The 16,464-nt window shown below is 42.1% G+C and overlaps 1 protein-coding gene across 2 annotated transcripts in view; it reads right to left on the reverse strand.

Moving 5' to 3' along the window:
• aadat (aminoadipate aminotransferase) overlaps positions 1-16,464 on the reverse strand; it is an 87,164-nt gene that overhangs the window by 67,785 nt on the left and 2,915 nt on the right. For both annotated transcript variants that reach the window (XM_072594554.1, XM_072594555.1), the window contains exon 4: positions 5,376-5,544. In XM_072594554.1, the coding sequence (XP_072450655.1) occupies positions 5,376-5,544 (169 nt within the window). The remainder of the gene's footprint in view (positions 1-5,375; positions 5,545-16,464) is intronic.

The raw sequence follows: 16,464 nt of genomic DNA on the forward strand, positions 1-16,464 counted from the left end.
GTTAGGTCCAGATGTTCTTTGATTGTGTAAAAATATAGCGATTCTTGTTAACCCCGAGTGCTGGTGACCTGACCTTTACTTGAATATCTCTATCACCAAGGTATTTCAATTTAAGTCTTCATGAAGAAACATGAATTCTCCATTTCCAATTTCCTATATGCCCTAGTGTTGAAAGACATTCATCTGTTTTCTTCCTTTTGCTTGCATATTTACAGTTGTAGTAGTCTTGAGTATTTCCATATTATAAAGATTCTGCAGCTGCGCCATTTTACCTTTAGGTATACCAGATGACCATTTTAAGATGGCAACTACAGAGTTTCCTTGTTTTAGGTGGACCCTTGAGTAGTCATGACAGTGTCTTTTGAGCCTACACAATGAACAGACTCATCCACTGCATGAGCAGCACAGTGGCTAGCACTGCTGCCTCACAGCATCAGGGACTTGGGTTCAATTCCCACCGAGGGTGACTGTTTGTGTGGAGTTTGCACGCTCTCCCTGCGTCTGAATGGGGTTCCTCTGGGTGTTCTAGTTTCCTCCCACAGTCCAATGATAAGTAGGTTATATGAACTAGCCATGTTAAATTGCTCATAGTGTTCAGGGGTGTGTAGGTTAGGTGCATTAGGCAGTGGAAATGTACAATTATAGGGCAGGGGAATGGGTCTGGGTGGGATATTCTTTGGAGGGTGTTGACTTGTTGGGCCAAATGGCCTGTTTTCACGCTGTAGGGATTCTATGATCCAAGGTCCCCATATTCCTATAGAATATCTTTCAGGGATTTTGTACTTTCAATTTGTATTGAACAACATTCTCGAGTGCCAGGTTATAACTTATTGTGACAAATTTTCAGAAGGTACTTAGATGATAATTCAGTTGCAAATAAATTTGTCTTCAATGCTCCATTCTTGCAACAACTGGCTAACCTGTGTAGGTTGCTAAGGACTGATTTGATGGAGTCCCCTGGTCTTCAGAATCTCTGATGGGATTGTTCTTGCTTAATTATGAGGCTCCAGTGTGGGCCGAAGTATGCACTGGATGTTTTTAGGGATAACTTCAAAATTTTCAGAGGTCTCTTTGGGAGATGCTACCTGAAAGGCAGCTCACTGCACACAGAAACTAATCCAGTGCTTCCATTCTCGGGCGTACCAGTATACAGGAAAATAGCGGCATAATAGTAGTGTTACTGGGCTAATGATTCAGAACCCCAGGCTGAAGTTCTATGTTCAAATCCTATCTGTGGCAATTGGTGGATTTTGAATCCAATTCAAAAAACACTCAAATTAAATGATGACTGTGAATTAGATGCCATAAAATCCCAGCTGGTTTACTAATACCCTTTAGGGAAGGTAATATGCAATCCTCACCTGGTCATAAAATGTGACTCCAATAGCAATGCAGTTGACTCAATTAGGGATGGACTTAAAATGCTGGCTCAGCCAATGACATCCACATCCCATGAAGGCAAATTTTTAAAATGATCTTGATGTTGTTGGGTACCACTGGAATTACCTTTTCCATAATTCCCAGAGATGACCTCTCCCCAAGCTACTGAGATTCTCAAATGGAGTTGTGGAATAGGCAGTGACTGTTCAAATGATATCATCAATGCTCCAGGCTTTTAGGCTAATTCAACAGCTGATTTGATTACTTTTACTGGCATCAGCTTTTTGAAACAATCCAAACTACACATGAACTCTAAGCCTTTGGACACATAAGACTATAAGACTAGACCAAAAAATAGGCCACTCAGTCCTATTTTGTCTTCTCCACCATTCATCATTTGATCATGGCTGATCAAAGCCACTCTCTTGACTTTCCCCCATAATGCTTGATTCCTTTACTGATTAATCATCTGTCTACCTTGAAGATACTTAACGTACCAGCCTTGATAGCCCTCTGTGGTAAAGAAGTTTACAGACTCACTGCTTCAGCACTTCATTGGAGACAATAAGGCAGGGCAGGTGACTGAGGTGTCAGTGGGGGAGCACTTTGGGGCCAATGACCATAATTCTATTAGATTTAAAATAATGATGGAAAAGGATAAACCAGATCTAAAAGATGAAGTTCGAAATTGGAGAAAGGCCAATTTTGATGGTATTAGGCAAGAACTTTCGAAAGCTGATTGGGGGCAGATGTTGGCAGGTAAAGGGACGACTGGAAAATGGGAAGCCTTCAGAAATGAGATAACGAGAATCCAGAGGAAGTATATTCCTGTCAGGGTGAAAGGGAAGGATGGGAGGTATAGGGAATGCTGGATGACTAAAGAAATTGAGGGTTTGGTTAAGAAAAAGAAGGAAGCATATGTAAGGTATGATTTGGAGATGCCAGTGTTGGACTGGGGTGTACAAAGTTGAAAATCACATAACACCAGGTTATAGTCCAACAGGTTTCATTGGAAGCACACTTGTGTGATTCTTAACAATGTAAGGTATAGTCAGGATAGATCGCGTGAATCCTTAGAAGATACTAAAGGAAGTAGGAGTATACTTAAGAGGGAAATCAAGAGGGCAAAAAGGGGGCATGAGATAGCTTTGGCAAATAGAATTAAGGAGAATCCAAAAAGTTTTTACAAATACATTAAGGACAAAAGGGTAACTAGGGAGAGAACAGGGCCCCTCAAAGATCAGCAAGGCAGCATGTGTGTAGAGCCGCAGAAAATGGGGGAGATACTAAATGAGTATTTTGCATCAGTATTTACTGTGGAAAGGATATGGAAGATTTAGACTGTAGGGAAATAGATGGTGATATTTTGCAAAATGTCCATATTACAGAGCAAGAAGTGCTGATGTCTTGAAACGCATAAAAGTGGATAAATCCCCAGGACCTGATCAGGTGTACTCGAGAACTCTGTGGGAAGCTAGAGAAGTGATTGCTGGGCCTCTTGCTGAGATATTTGCATCATCGATAGTCACAGGTGGGGTGCTGGAAGACTGGAGGTTGGCTAACGTGGTGCTACTGTTTAAGAAGGGCGGTAAAGACAAGCCAGGGAACTATAGACCAGTAAGCCTGATGTCAATGGTGGGCAAGTTGTTGGAGGGAATGCTGAGGGACAGGATGTACATGTATTTGAAAAGGCAACGACTGATCAGGGACAGCCAACATGGCTTTGCACGTGGAAAATCATGCCTCACAAACTTGATTGACTTTTTTGAGGAAGTAACAAAGAGGATTGATGAGGGCAGATGTGATCTATATGGTCTTCAGTAAGGCGTTCGACAAGGTTCCACATGGGAGATTGATTACCAAGGTTAGATCTCATGGAATACAGGGAGAACTAGCCATTTGGATATAAAACTGGCTCAAGGGTAGAAGACAGAGGTTGATGGTGGAGGGTTGTTTTTCAAACTGGAGGCTTGTGACTAGTGGAGTGCCACAAGGATCGGTGCTGGGTCCTCTACTTTTTGTCATTTACATAAATGATTTGGATGCGAGCATAGGAGGTACAGTTAGTAAGTTTGCAGATGACACTAAATTTGGAGGTGTAATGGACAGCGAAGAGGGTTACCTCAGATCACAACTGGATCTTGACCAGTTGGGCCAATGGACTGAGAAGTGGCAGATGGAGTTTAATTCAGATAAACATGAGGTGCTGCATTTTGGGAGAGAGCAAGTCTTAGCAGGACTTATACACTTAATGGCATGGTCCTAAAGATTGTTGCTGAACAAAGAGACTTTGGAGTACAGGTTCATAGCTCCTTGAAAGTGGAGTTACAGGTGGATCTGATTGTGAAGAAGGCGTTTGGTATGCTTTCCTTTATTGGTCAGAGTATTGAGTACAGGAGTTGGGAGGTCATGTTGCGGCTGTACAGGACATTGGTTAGGCCTCTGTTGGAATATTGTGTGCAATTCTGATCTCCTTTCTATCGGAAAGATGTTGTGAAACTTGAAAGGGGTCAGAAAAGATTTACAAGGATGTTGCCAGGGTTGGAGGATCTGAGCTATAGTGAGAGGCTGAACAAGCTGGGGCTGTTTTCCCTGGAGTGTCGGAGGCTGAGGGGTGACTTTATAGAGGTTTGGGGTTGGGGAGTGCAGAACTAGAGGACATAGGTTTAGGGTGAGAGGGGAAAGATATAAAAGAGACCTAAGGGGCAACTTTTTCACGCAGAAGTGGTACGTGTATAGAATAAGGAAGTGGTGGAGGATAGTACAATTGCAACATTTAAGAGGCATTTGGATGGGTATATGAATAGGAAGGGTTTGGAGGGATATGGTCCAGGTGCTGGCAGGTGGGACTAGGTTGGGTTGGGATATCTGGTGAGCACGGACGGGTTGGACTGAAGGGTCTGTTTCCATGCTGTACATCTCTATGACTCTAAGACTCATTGATGATTTTATCCAGTATGGTGACAAAACGTCTGAAAACAAACCTTCCAGCGAGTGAGCTAACTTACTGACTTATCATCAACCTGAGCTACAAATCTTCTCAGAGATTCACTATCCTCTGAGAGAAGAAATTTCTCCTCATCGTTTTCTTAAATATGCTGCCCCCTTATTCTGAGATTATGTCCTTTGGTCCTAGATGGTTCAACATGGAGAAACAATCTTTCCACATGTACCCCGTTGAGTCCCCTAAGAACTTTATGTAATTCAATAAGGTCACCTCTCAGTCTTCTGAACTGTTGTAACTACAAGGCCAAACTACTCAACTCAACTCATAAGATAGTCTCCCCAGAACCTGGTACCAGCCTGAAGAATCTTTTTCTGGACTGTCTCCAACTGCACTATACCCTTCCTTAGATAAGGGGCCCAAACTATTCACTGTATTCCATCCGCGGTCTGATATGTGCCTTATATAGTTTTAGCAAGACCTCTTTACTTTTATACTTTATTCCCTTTTAAATAAGGATGCATTTGCCTTTCACATTATGCCGAAAATCGATGGTAGTTTTTCGTAATTCATGGATAAGTATTCCAACTCACTCAGTTTCTGCAGTCTTTCTCCATTTAAACAATATTCTGCTCTTCCATCCAAAGTGATTAACCTCACATTTTTTTCACATTATATTCCATCTACCCACACTTAATCAGCCAATAGCCCTCCGCATGTTCTTTTTTTTGTCATCTGCAAAAGTGCATTCACTTGCCTCATCCAAGATACCTTGTAAACAATTGTGGCCCCAGCACTGACCCCCTGTGGCATCGAAGCAGAGCAATTTGGTTGCTGTCGGTGTTAAAGTCGAATAGTGTAGCGCTGGAAAAGCACAGCCGGTCAGGCAGCATCTGAGGAGCAGATGTTTCGAGCATAAGCCCATCATCAAGAATGTGCTGCCTGATCTGCTGTGCTTTTCCGCGTCACACTTTTCGACTCTGGCTCTCCAACATCCGCAGCCCTCACTTTCTCCTAGTTGCTGTTGATGTTCAGCATAGTTTTACATTACCCTGCTGAATTGGAATACTGCAGTGCCCTCTTCATTGTTTCCGGACTGAAGTTTATTTTCAGACCGTCTTGGATGGTAAAACTGGCAGATTCAAAGGGAAACATTCTGGGGTTCGGCATTCCTCCAGCCAATGAGATCATGGTTGGTGGGCTCCTGTTTAACAGCTCAGCTGAAAACAAGTAAAAAAAGAATTTAGGTCATAAACGTCACAGGACCTAATTTTTAGGTCATAAATTATTAACAGTAACTTTCATTTGCAGTAGTAAACTCCCCCTGGGGAAAAAAAACACAGGAATGCAATTTGGGTGAATGAGGCATGGGAGAGAGTCATAGAGATGCACAGTATGGAAACAGAACCTTCGGTCCATCTCATCTATGCTGGCCAGATATCCTAACCTAATCTAGTCCCATTTGCCAGCACTTGGCCCACATCCATCTAAGTCCTTCCTATTCATATACCCGTCCAGATGCCTTTTAAATGTTGTAATTGTACCAGCCTCCAATACTTTCTTTGGCAGCTCATTCCGTACACACCCACCCCCTCTGTGTGAAAAAGTTACCCCTCAGGTCCCTTTTATATCTTTCCCCTCTCACCCTAAAACTATGCCCTCTAATTCTGGAATCCCCCACCTCAGGGAAAAGACCTTGTCTATTTATCTCATTCATGCCCCTCATGATCTTATAGACCTCTGTAAGATCACCCCGCAGTCTCTGACATTCCAGGGAAAACAGCCCCAGCCTGTTCAGCCTCTCCCTGTAGCTCAAATCCTCCAACCCTGGCAATATCCTTGTAAATCTTTCCTGAACCCTTTCAAGTTTTGCAACATCCTTCCATTAGGAAGGAGACCAGAATTGCACGCAATATTCCAACCGTGGCCTAACCAATGTCTTGTACAGCTGCAACATGACCTCCCAAAGTTTATACTCGACTCTCTGACCAATAAAGGAAAGCATACCAAATGCCTTCTTCATTATCCTATCTACCTGGGACTCTACTTTCAAGGAGCTATGAACCTGCACTCCAAGGTATCTTTGTTTAGCAACACTCCCTAGGACCTTACCATCAAGTGTATAAGTCCTGCTAAGATTTGCTTTCCCAAAATGCAGCACCTCACATTTACCTAAATTAAACACCATCTGCCACTCCTCAGCCAATTGACCCATCTGATCAAGATCCCGTTGTAACCTTCTTCGCTGTCAACTACACCTCCAGTTTTGGTGTCATCTGCAAACTTACTGACTATATCTCCAATGTTCACATCCAAATCATTTATATAAATGATAAAAAGTCGTGGACCCAACACCCAAAGTAGAGGATCCAGCACCGATCCTTGTGGCACTCTACAGGTCACAAACCTCCAGTGTGAAAAACAACCCTCCACCACCACCCTCTGTCTTCTACCTTTGAGCCAGTTCTGTATCCAAATGCCTAGTTCTCCCTGTATTCCATGAGATCTAACCTTGCTAATCAGTCTCACATGGGGAACCTTGTTGAACACCTTACTGAAGTCCACATAGATCATATCCACTGCTCTGCCCTCATCAATCCTTATTGATACTTCTTCAAAAAACTCAAAGTTCTACTTTCAGGGAACTATGAACCTGTACTGGATAGAGCTAACAACAGGAATTCTGTGTTCAGTTCTGGTCTCCCTCCTCTAGGAAAGATGTTGTTAAACTTGAAAGCGTGCATAAAATATTTATAAGGATGTTGCTGGGGTTGGAGGGTTTGAGCTATTAGGGAGAAGCTGAGTAGTCTGGGGCTATTTTCCCTGGAGCATCGGAGGCTGAGGAGTGACCTTATAGAGATTTATAAAATCATGAAGGCAGCTTCATGAATAGCCAAGGTTTTAACGAGAGAGCATAGGTTGAAGGTGAGCAGGAAAAGATTTAAAAGGGTCCTCAGGTGCAACGTTTTCACACAGAGGATGGAGTGTGTGTGAAGTGAGCTGCCAGAGGAAGTAGTGGAGGCTGGTACAATTACATTTAAAAGTCATCTGGATGAGACCATGAATACAAAAGCTTAATGGGATATGGGCTATATGTTGGCAAATGAGACTAGCTCAACTTAGAATAACTGATCTGCATGGACAAGTTGGACCACGTAGTCTGTTTCCGTGCTGTCTGACTCTATGACTAATTGCAGCGAGAGAGAGAGGGAGAGAGAGAGAGAGAGAGAGAGTCAGGCAGATATGAGAGTGAGTGCAGAGACAATATGATTGATTGTGTGTGAATAAATAGTGCAGGGTGGAGGGGTTTAAATTTCTGGGGCAGGTTGAACCTACACAGGGAGGGCACACAGCTTAACAGAACTGAGACTAACATCATCACAGGGAGGTTTGCCTGGATTGGAAAATGAACAAAGATGGTTAGGGAAGTAAAAAATGTAGTAAATAAAAGTGGCAGGATGCAGAAACAAATCAGTTAGGGTCAAAAGACTGAATAATGTTAAAAATTGTTATGAAGATGTGGGTATACCTTTAAGAGAGTTAAAAGCAGCAGAACTACCAGATCCAGAACCAAGCGTACTCAGAAATGGGAACAATGTAACCTTGGGTCAAACCACTTGATTCGTTTGTTGCTTGGAGACAAAAACAAAATTGAATCCGGCCAATCAGTTTAAAGTATACTCAAAACATATCAACGTCCAATCAAGATCGAATTGCGTATATTGACAATCTTAAAAGCCAATGACACAATCCGATGCTCTGGAGTATAAGACCCGGGAATATTGAACAGTTGAGGAGGGATCTGCCAGATCCTAGCTTGTAAGAGACTGCCTGAACAAATATTTCTCTTAATCGTCCCTTTTCGATCAGTAACCTGGAGCGCAGAAATTCCTAACAAGCAGAAAAGAAGACACATGAAAATCTAAAGACAAGAACCTACAGCTGTCTGGTTTTGACATAAAAAAGTGTGGTTTTGTTAATTTTAAATGGGAGTTTCATCAGACTAGTATTACAGAAGGGAAGTTAAAAGATAAGTTAGAGAAAGAAATTGTAAATAGCGGTTAGTTAATTATTCTCTGCTATACTTTCAGAAATAAAGTTGTTAACTTTTACTTTAAATAGTTCTTGGCCACTCGATTTTTATAGATTACTGCACGGGGTAAATCTTCTCTGTGTTGCTGGTTTTAAATTAAGCAGGAGGGTTTACCCTGTGTCATAACAGTCTGGGGGCTCGGATCCGTGATCTGAACTGGTTTAAGTAGCTTGAATAGATTTGGTAGTACAAAAAAAACACAGCAGAGTTAAACCTAAACAGATTTAGGTTAGTGTCCCAGAGTTTTAAATAAAATGTAGGTGAGACAGTTTGCTTAATTTTGGTGACTTGTAGTTGATTAAATTAAAAGTGTGAGATATGGCTCTTAGAATTGCTAAAGAGGTTCTGGGATTTGAAGATGATTCTCAAATTTGCCAAGAAAGGTTAGAAGGAAAGAAAAAGGCCACACTTTTAGAATCAGCAAAGATGTTAGATTTGGATTTAACCACGGACAAAAGTAAAGCTGAAATTACTCAAATACTTATGTGTGTCAGAGAAACAGACAAGTGCAGTAGAGGTAGAAAAACATAGATTACAATTGAGGAGAATGAGGATGGGATTGAAATGCCAGTTGGTTACTTTTCGAAGATGGTCAACATTCACCACAGGAAATAATCCACAATCGAAAAGGAACTATTGAGTTTGGTACTGGCCTTACAGCATTTTAATGTGAATGTCACAAGCAATGTGTCGGAGATGATTGTGTACATTGACCACAATCCGCTTACATTCTCAGAATGTTTTAAAGATAAGAATATGAGACCATTTCGTTGGAGTAAAAGTGTTTAGTTAATTATTCTCTGTTATGCCTTAAGAAATAAAGTTGTTAACCTTTACTTTAAATTGTTCTTGACCACTCGATTTTTACAGATTACTACACGGGATAGATCTTCTCTGTGTTGCTGGTGTGAAATTAAGCTGGACGGTTTACCCCATGTCGTAACAAAATGCAGAGCTAAAGTTACCACCTGAATGCATTTGGCATTGCAACAAAGCAGGTGACAGTTTGCTTAAATGTAAGGAAATGGGAATGTTTTTGCTGTCATAACAATAATGCGACTGATATTTAACGTTTTCTTATTCATTTGTGGGCCATTTATTGTCTCGTTGACCTTGAGAAGAAAGTAGTGAGTTGTCTTCTTGAATCGCTGCAGTCCACCTGCTGCAGGGGGATCCACAGTGATGCTCGGGAGAGAATTCCAGGATTCTGACCCAGCGACAGCGAAGGAACAGGCAAAAAGGAAACTTAGGAGACTTAGGAAGGACAGGCAAAAAGGAAAAAAAAAAAGTTGGGCAACATGTTAATAAGGGGATGGGATCGGTAGTGAGAGAGGGCGCTAAATCGGAAGTACAAATTGTAGAAGTTGTTTGAGTGGAGCTGAGAAACAGCAAAGGGCGGCAAATACTGTAAGACACGTGCAAGAATCCTGTTAGACCTCAGCTGGGCAACTGTGTAGTTGTGGGTGCCACATTAGAGAAAGAAAAATGTAAAACACATTGGAGAGAATACAGAAGTGATTTACTCAAATGGTTCCAGGAATGAGAAACTTCAGCTATGAGGGTGGATTGAAAATGCTATGACTGCCCTCCTTGGAAGATTTGATAGATGTTTTCAAAATCATGAGCAGGCTGGATAAATTAGGTAGGGAATGTGGAGGTTGACCTCATACTGAGAATTAAAATCAAAATACCCAAAGAGTACCACACATAATAATCTGTAGAGTGTGAAAAGTGGTGTAACTTGCTTTTCAGAAACTTCTCGTGGTTAAATAAAATATATCCCTGTCATTCATTTCAAAATCAACAAGTAGAAATTTATTTATCTAACTCTAACAGTGAACAAATCATCCAAACTATTAATGACAAAATAATTCCCTTCTAACTACTATTCCTGAATAAAGCAAAATTTTAATGGTACGCTGTTCCAATAAATACAAGACCCACTTATACTTTTTTTAAAGATCAGTCTCTGAAATTACAGTCAGGTTACACGTCTTCTGGAATTAGATTACTTACAGTGTGGAAACAGGCCCTTCGGCCCAACAAGTCCACACCGCCCCGCCGAAGCGTAACCCACCCATACCCCTAACCTAACACTACGGGCAATTTAGCATGGCCAATTCACCTAACCTGCACATCTTTGGACTGTGGGAGGAAACCGGAGCACCCGGAGTAAACCCACGCAGACACGGGGAGAACGTGCAAACTCCACACAGTCAGTCGCCTGAGGCGGGAATTGAACCCGGGTCTCCGGCGCTGTGAGGCAGCAGTGCTAACCACTGTGCCACCGTGCCACCCATTGTTGGACTGTGGGAGGAAACAGGAGCATTCAAGGGAAATCCAAGTAGATACAGGGAGAATGTGCAAACTTCACACAGACAGTTGCCCAAGGCTGGAATTGAACCCAGGTTCTTGGCCATGTGAGGCAGCAGTGCAAACCACAGAGGCACCATGCCAGCCCATGTAGTCAATATAGTACTTTGGCAAATTGATCACGACTTTATTTTTCACAAAATGTGGGAGCCATTGGCTGGGCCAGCATTTGCTGCCTGTCGCAATTGCCTCTTGAGGATTTTGACCCAGCGACACTGATGTTCTGTGCCTTCTCTGTTGATGTTGTCAGGAATGTCTTCTTTGTCAATTTTCTGTCAGGAATGTTAACTAGTTGTGCCTTTGGTATCACTGTTGTTTAAATGATGCTTTCTCTAAGACTTAGAGGTGGCTGTGAATGTCAGTGATTCTCTCTCGAGAGCTGAGGGCCATTTGCTCTGAGGTCTTTGTCCAACTATCACCTTTTTATAACCGTGATGACATATCAATATATCTACAGTAGGATTGGTCCTATGTTGTCAAAACCAACAGGCTTAAATTTAATAGCTCTTTGGTATCCAAGTACCTGGTTCAAATTGATAGGCTAAATTCAAAAGCCTATTGTCTTGTTATAAAAAATAACTGCTGCGGGTCTGATAACTGTACGGCCTTTCAAAACAAATGTTTCAGTTCTGACTCCGTGTACTTACAAACTTTCAAGCCTTTGCTCACAGACATCCATTTTAAATGTCTAAGCCCAGAAAAAGCACACAATCTTTTAAAGGGACCACACAATACTTCCCTCCAGCATTTAGCAAATGTCAAATTCTAACTTCCTGCCTCCCAATCCACAAGGATTCTTCCTAAAGTCACAACAGGAGAAGCTGTTCCCGCTCATAAAAGGAGTGAAAACGAGAGGGCACTTATCTAAAGTGATGTGCAAGCGAAGCAAGGGTGATGTCAGAAAATAAAACTTTTTCACACAGTAAGTAGTTAGGGCACAGAATGCACTGTCTGGAATTGTGGTGGATGGAGGTTCAGTTGAGGCATTCAAGCGAGCAACAGATGATTATTTGGATAGAAATGGTATTCAAGTGTATGGGGAGAATGTAGGGGGTTTATGGGTTAGGCAACGCTTTGAATTTGGTCGCCAAATGTAAAATTTCCAAGCTAATGGATGACAAAAACCAGGCGGGAATGTGTTCGAGAAGGGTGCCAAAAGACTTCAAGGCTGGGGTCAAATAATATTTTCTCAAGGACTCCTTTTTAGATTTCTGGTTTGTGTAGATTTGTTTTGGTTTTCAGGGATTCCTTTTTCATTCTCATCAACATGTTTATTAAGTGATGCAGTCATGTGATAATATTACTGACTGTACTTGTGTTGATGTGTGGGGGATTTGAACACATGCAGAAACAAAATTCGCTGAATTAATCAATATCTTCAATAATAATTACCACTTTGTTAAAATGAAAACCAGAAGCCATCACATCTTCCACATATCTGTTACGACACAGGGGCAGCAAGCCAGATTGAACCCACCTCATGGAATCCTTACAATGTGGAAGTGGGCCATTCAGCCCATTGAGTCCATGCTGCCCCTCTGAAGAGCATCCCACCTTATCCAGGGCTGTCCAAGATGAAGGTGTTAGCACAAAGTTGCATCTGGTGACCAGGTTTGGTGGGGCAGTGCCCAGAGAGCCAACAGGGTCAAAAATTATTACCAGCTGCTCCCCCATAACCGTGAGAATGGCTGGGTGAACCCTGGACTTGGTTGCATATCGTCTATGTACGTAGATCCCTCAAAGTTGCCACCCAGGTCGATAGGGCTGTTAAGAAGGCATATGGTGTGTTAGCTTTCACTAGCAGAAGGATTGAGTTTCGGAACCATGAGGTCATGCTGCAACTGTACAAAACTCTGGTGTGGCTGCACTTGGAATATTGCGTGCAGTTCTGGTCACTGCATTGTAGGAAGGACGTGGAAGCTTTGGAAAGGGTTCAGAGGAGATTTACTAGGATGCTGCCTGTAATGCAGGGAAGGTCTTACAAGGAAAGTTTGAGGTACTTGAGAATATTTTTGTTAGAAGAAGGTTGAGAGCTGACTTAATTGAGGCACATAAGATAATCAGAGGATTAGATAGGGTGGACAGCGAGAGCCTTTTTCCTTGGATGGTGATGGCTAGCACAAAGGGACATAGCTTTAAATTGAGGGGTGATAGATATAGGACAGATGTCAGAGGTAGTTTCTTTACTCAGAGTAGGGGCATGGAACGCACTGCCTGCAACAGGAGTAGCAGACCTAACTTTAGGGGCATTGAAGTGGTCATTGGATAGACATATGGACAAAATGGAACTGTGTACATTAGATGGACTTCGGATTGGTTTCACAGAGCAGCACAACATTAAGGGCCGCAGGGCCTGTACTGCGTTGTAATGTTATATGTTCTATGCCTATGCAGGTCCTTTCATGTACTCAGTGTTCCTAGTTATTGTAGACACCCACTCAAAGTGGTTGGACTCGAGTACAGTTGAGTTGTGAAACACTGGAAGGATGATAGAGAAACTGCAAAATCTTTTGCAACACATGGAGTGTTGTTCACAGATAACAATGGGTGTTTACAAGATACATTAATGACTGCGATGATGGGTGTGAATGTACTGTTGTCAATTTGGCAGATCTCACAAACATAAGTTGGGAGGCAAGAATGAAGGATGACTCAGAGATTACAGAGTGATATAGGTTGGTTAAAACACGGCAAAACTCGACAGACAAGAATGTAATTCCTGATGAAGGGCTTTTGCCCGAAACATTGATTTTCCTGCTCCTCGGATACTGCCTGACCTGCTGTGCTTTTCCAGCACCACTCTAATCCAAACTCTGCGTTCCAGCATCTGCAGTCCTCACCTTTGCCTCGATAGAATGTAATGTTGGAAAATGTGACACTTGGCAGTTTTGAACTTGACAGGAAGATTAGAAGAACTGAATATTATTTAAAGGTGGAAACATTTCTGAAAGCTGTGGTACAGAGAGATTTGGGGATCCCAGTGCACGAATTATAAAATGCTACAATCCAAGTTCAGAGGGAAGGCAAGTAAGAAAGGCAATTGCGAATAATATACAAAACACTAGCCAGACTTCAGCTGGAATGCTGCGAACAGTTTCGGTCCCTTAGCTAAAGAATAGCTACGCTGCATTGGAGGGAACCCACATCAGCTTCACGGGGTTGATCCTGGGTATGAGGAGGGGTCCAGTAGGTTGTGACTGTACTCAGTGGAGTTTAGAAGAACGAGAGAAGACCTTATCGAAACCTGTAAGCTTCTTAGGGGACTTTACAGGGTAGATACTGTTTCTTCTTGTGGGACAGTTTAGGACAGAAGGCATAATCTTAGATTAAGAAGTCACCCATTTAAAACAGAGATAAGGTGGATTTTTTTTTCTCTCATGACAGTGACAAATCTGTGGAATTCCTGTCAGCAGAGTTCTGTTGAGGCTGGGTCATTAAGAACATCCAAGGCTGAGGTAGGCAGATTTCAAATCATTAAAGGATTAAGAGGTATAGGGATAAAGCTGGAAGGTAGAGTTGAGGACGATCAGATCTGGCTCAGCCAAGCTGTCACTGAATGGTGGAGGAGACGTGATGAGTCGAATGGCCCCACTTCTGCTCCTGTTTCTCATGGACCATGGTATGGTAATGTTTAGGTAAATGAAGCTATTAAAGGCAATAGATATTTGTAAAAGGGTTAATCTGCCAACACTAAAATGCTTATAAACACCATTGAGCACCTGCACAGTACCATGAAGCCTGAGAAACAAGTGGAATGTTCCAGAACCTGCAACCTCTCTCTCCTGGAGGAAGGAGTGATGGCAGCTTAATTACTTTTTCTGAATTAATTGTGTTGAGCAAGGAACAATTAAAATTAGCTGTGTGTAAAGGGATTGAGGAAGGTCAGAGAGGAAGATTTTACTGAAAATAGCATTTGACTAATGCGTGGATAGGATGGATATCGTTTGACCTCCAAATAACCCCAGGTCTTTTACAATAGCAACAGTTAAGACATATGGACAAACATATGAATGGACAGTGAATTGAGGGACATGAACCACTTGCAGTCAGATGGGATTAGTTTAGAATAGCATCTTGGACGTGGTGGCCGAAGGGCCTGTTCCTGTCTTGTACTGTTCTATGATTACAACTGGAATGGACACAAAGTAAAATCATAACTGCTGCAAGTCACCTGTTTATACAACAGCATATTCTCCATGGTGGAGGCAGAGATATGCTCAGAAGGGTAACAACACTTATTGAACTAATGATAACTAATGGAGTTAATTGACAACTCGTTCAGAGAATGTAACTCAGCATTAACCGGAAAAAAACGTTAACAGCCAAGAGTTCCCCAAGATTGGGGAAAAAAACTGTTTCTGGAAAGCGATTAACATGACTTTAAAAATGTGGATTTGAAAAAGAAGCAGATCAAGAAAAGAACCTGGATTTCTCATAGCTACTGGGAATTTCCAGCAATTTGTTATGTTGGGAGGAACTTCTTCACCCAAAGGGTTGTGAATCTTTAGAATTCCCTGCCCAGTGAAACAGTCCTGAAAAAGGGTTACACCCAAAATGTCGACTTCTCCACCTCCTGATGTTGCCTGGCTTGTTGCATTTTCTTCCAGCCTCCTGCCTGTCTAAAGTGAAGCAGTTGAGGCTACCTCGTTGAATTTGTTTTTAAGGCAAAGATAGATGGACTTTTGAACAGTAAAGGGATTAAAGATGTAGTATTATACAGAACCTTGAAGCCTGATGAAAGTTCTTGAATTTGTCTTTGCCTTGTTCAGTCTGTCTTGAACCCAAACTTATGGACATGGGCCTAAAACTATACAACAAAAGAATGACTCTAGGGGCTTGCTGTATATAAGTTGGTTGCCACATTTCCCAAAGCTTATTTCATTTCTTTTTGACATTCTGATGTAAAGATCAGCCATTGTCTTATTGAATGGTGGAGCAGGCTCGAGGGGTCAGATGATTCTTCTGTTCTTATCTGTAATAAAATCTATATTTTGTACTAAAAAACAGCATGACTTACTTAGTTCATTTTCACAAAATCACTTGCTTACAGTGGCCATCTTGAATGATTCAGAAAAGATATGCTGTGCAGACAAAGGGAGATCCCATCTTTAACCATTGTGAAGAAACACCTTTCCAGGCATAGACAGAGAGAGAGAGTGTGTGTGTGTGTGTGTGTGTGTGTGTGAGAGAGAGAGAGAGAGACCTTGAAACAGCTTGGACTCTGCTGTCGAATAACTGTGCAGGTAAAAGGCTACAAATGCAGAATCAGACATAGCCTGCCTCTTAAAATTTGCTTTTTCTCAGAATCCACCTATTTCAGAGAAAAACTATTCAATTATGGATTTGACTTCAAGTCACTCAAATTCCCTACAGTGTGGAAGCAGGCCATTCGGCCCACTGAGTCACAGCGACCCTCTGAAGAGAGTCCCACACAGACCCATCCCTATCCCAGTAACCCCACATTTCCCAGGGGTAATCCACCGAGCCTATACATCCCCTGGATACTATGGGCAACTTAGCGTGGCCAATCCACCTAACCTGCATATCTTTGGAAAATGGGAGGAAACCCACACAGATACAGTGAAAATATGCAAGCTGCGCACAGACAGTCATCCTATGGTGGAATTGAACCTAGGTCCCTGGCACTGTGAGGCTGCAATGCTAACCACTGAGC

This window comes from Chiloscyllium punctatum, chromosome 2, assembly GCF_047496795.1.
Source record: "Chiloscyllium punctatum isolate Juve2018m chromosome 2, sChiPun1.3, whole genome shotgun sequence".
NCBI classification, from domain to species: domain Eukaryota; kingdom Metazoa; phylum Chordata; class Chondrichthyes; order Orectolobiformes; family Hemiscylliidae; genus Chiloscyllium; species Chiloscyllium punctatum.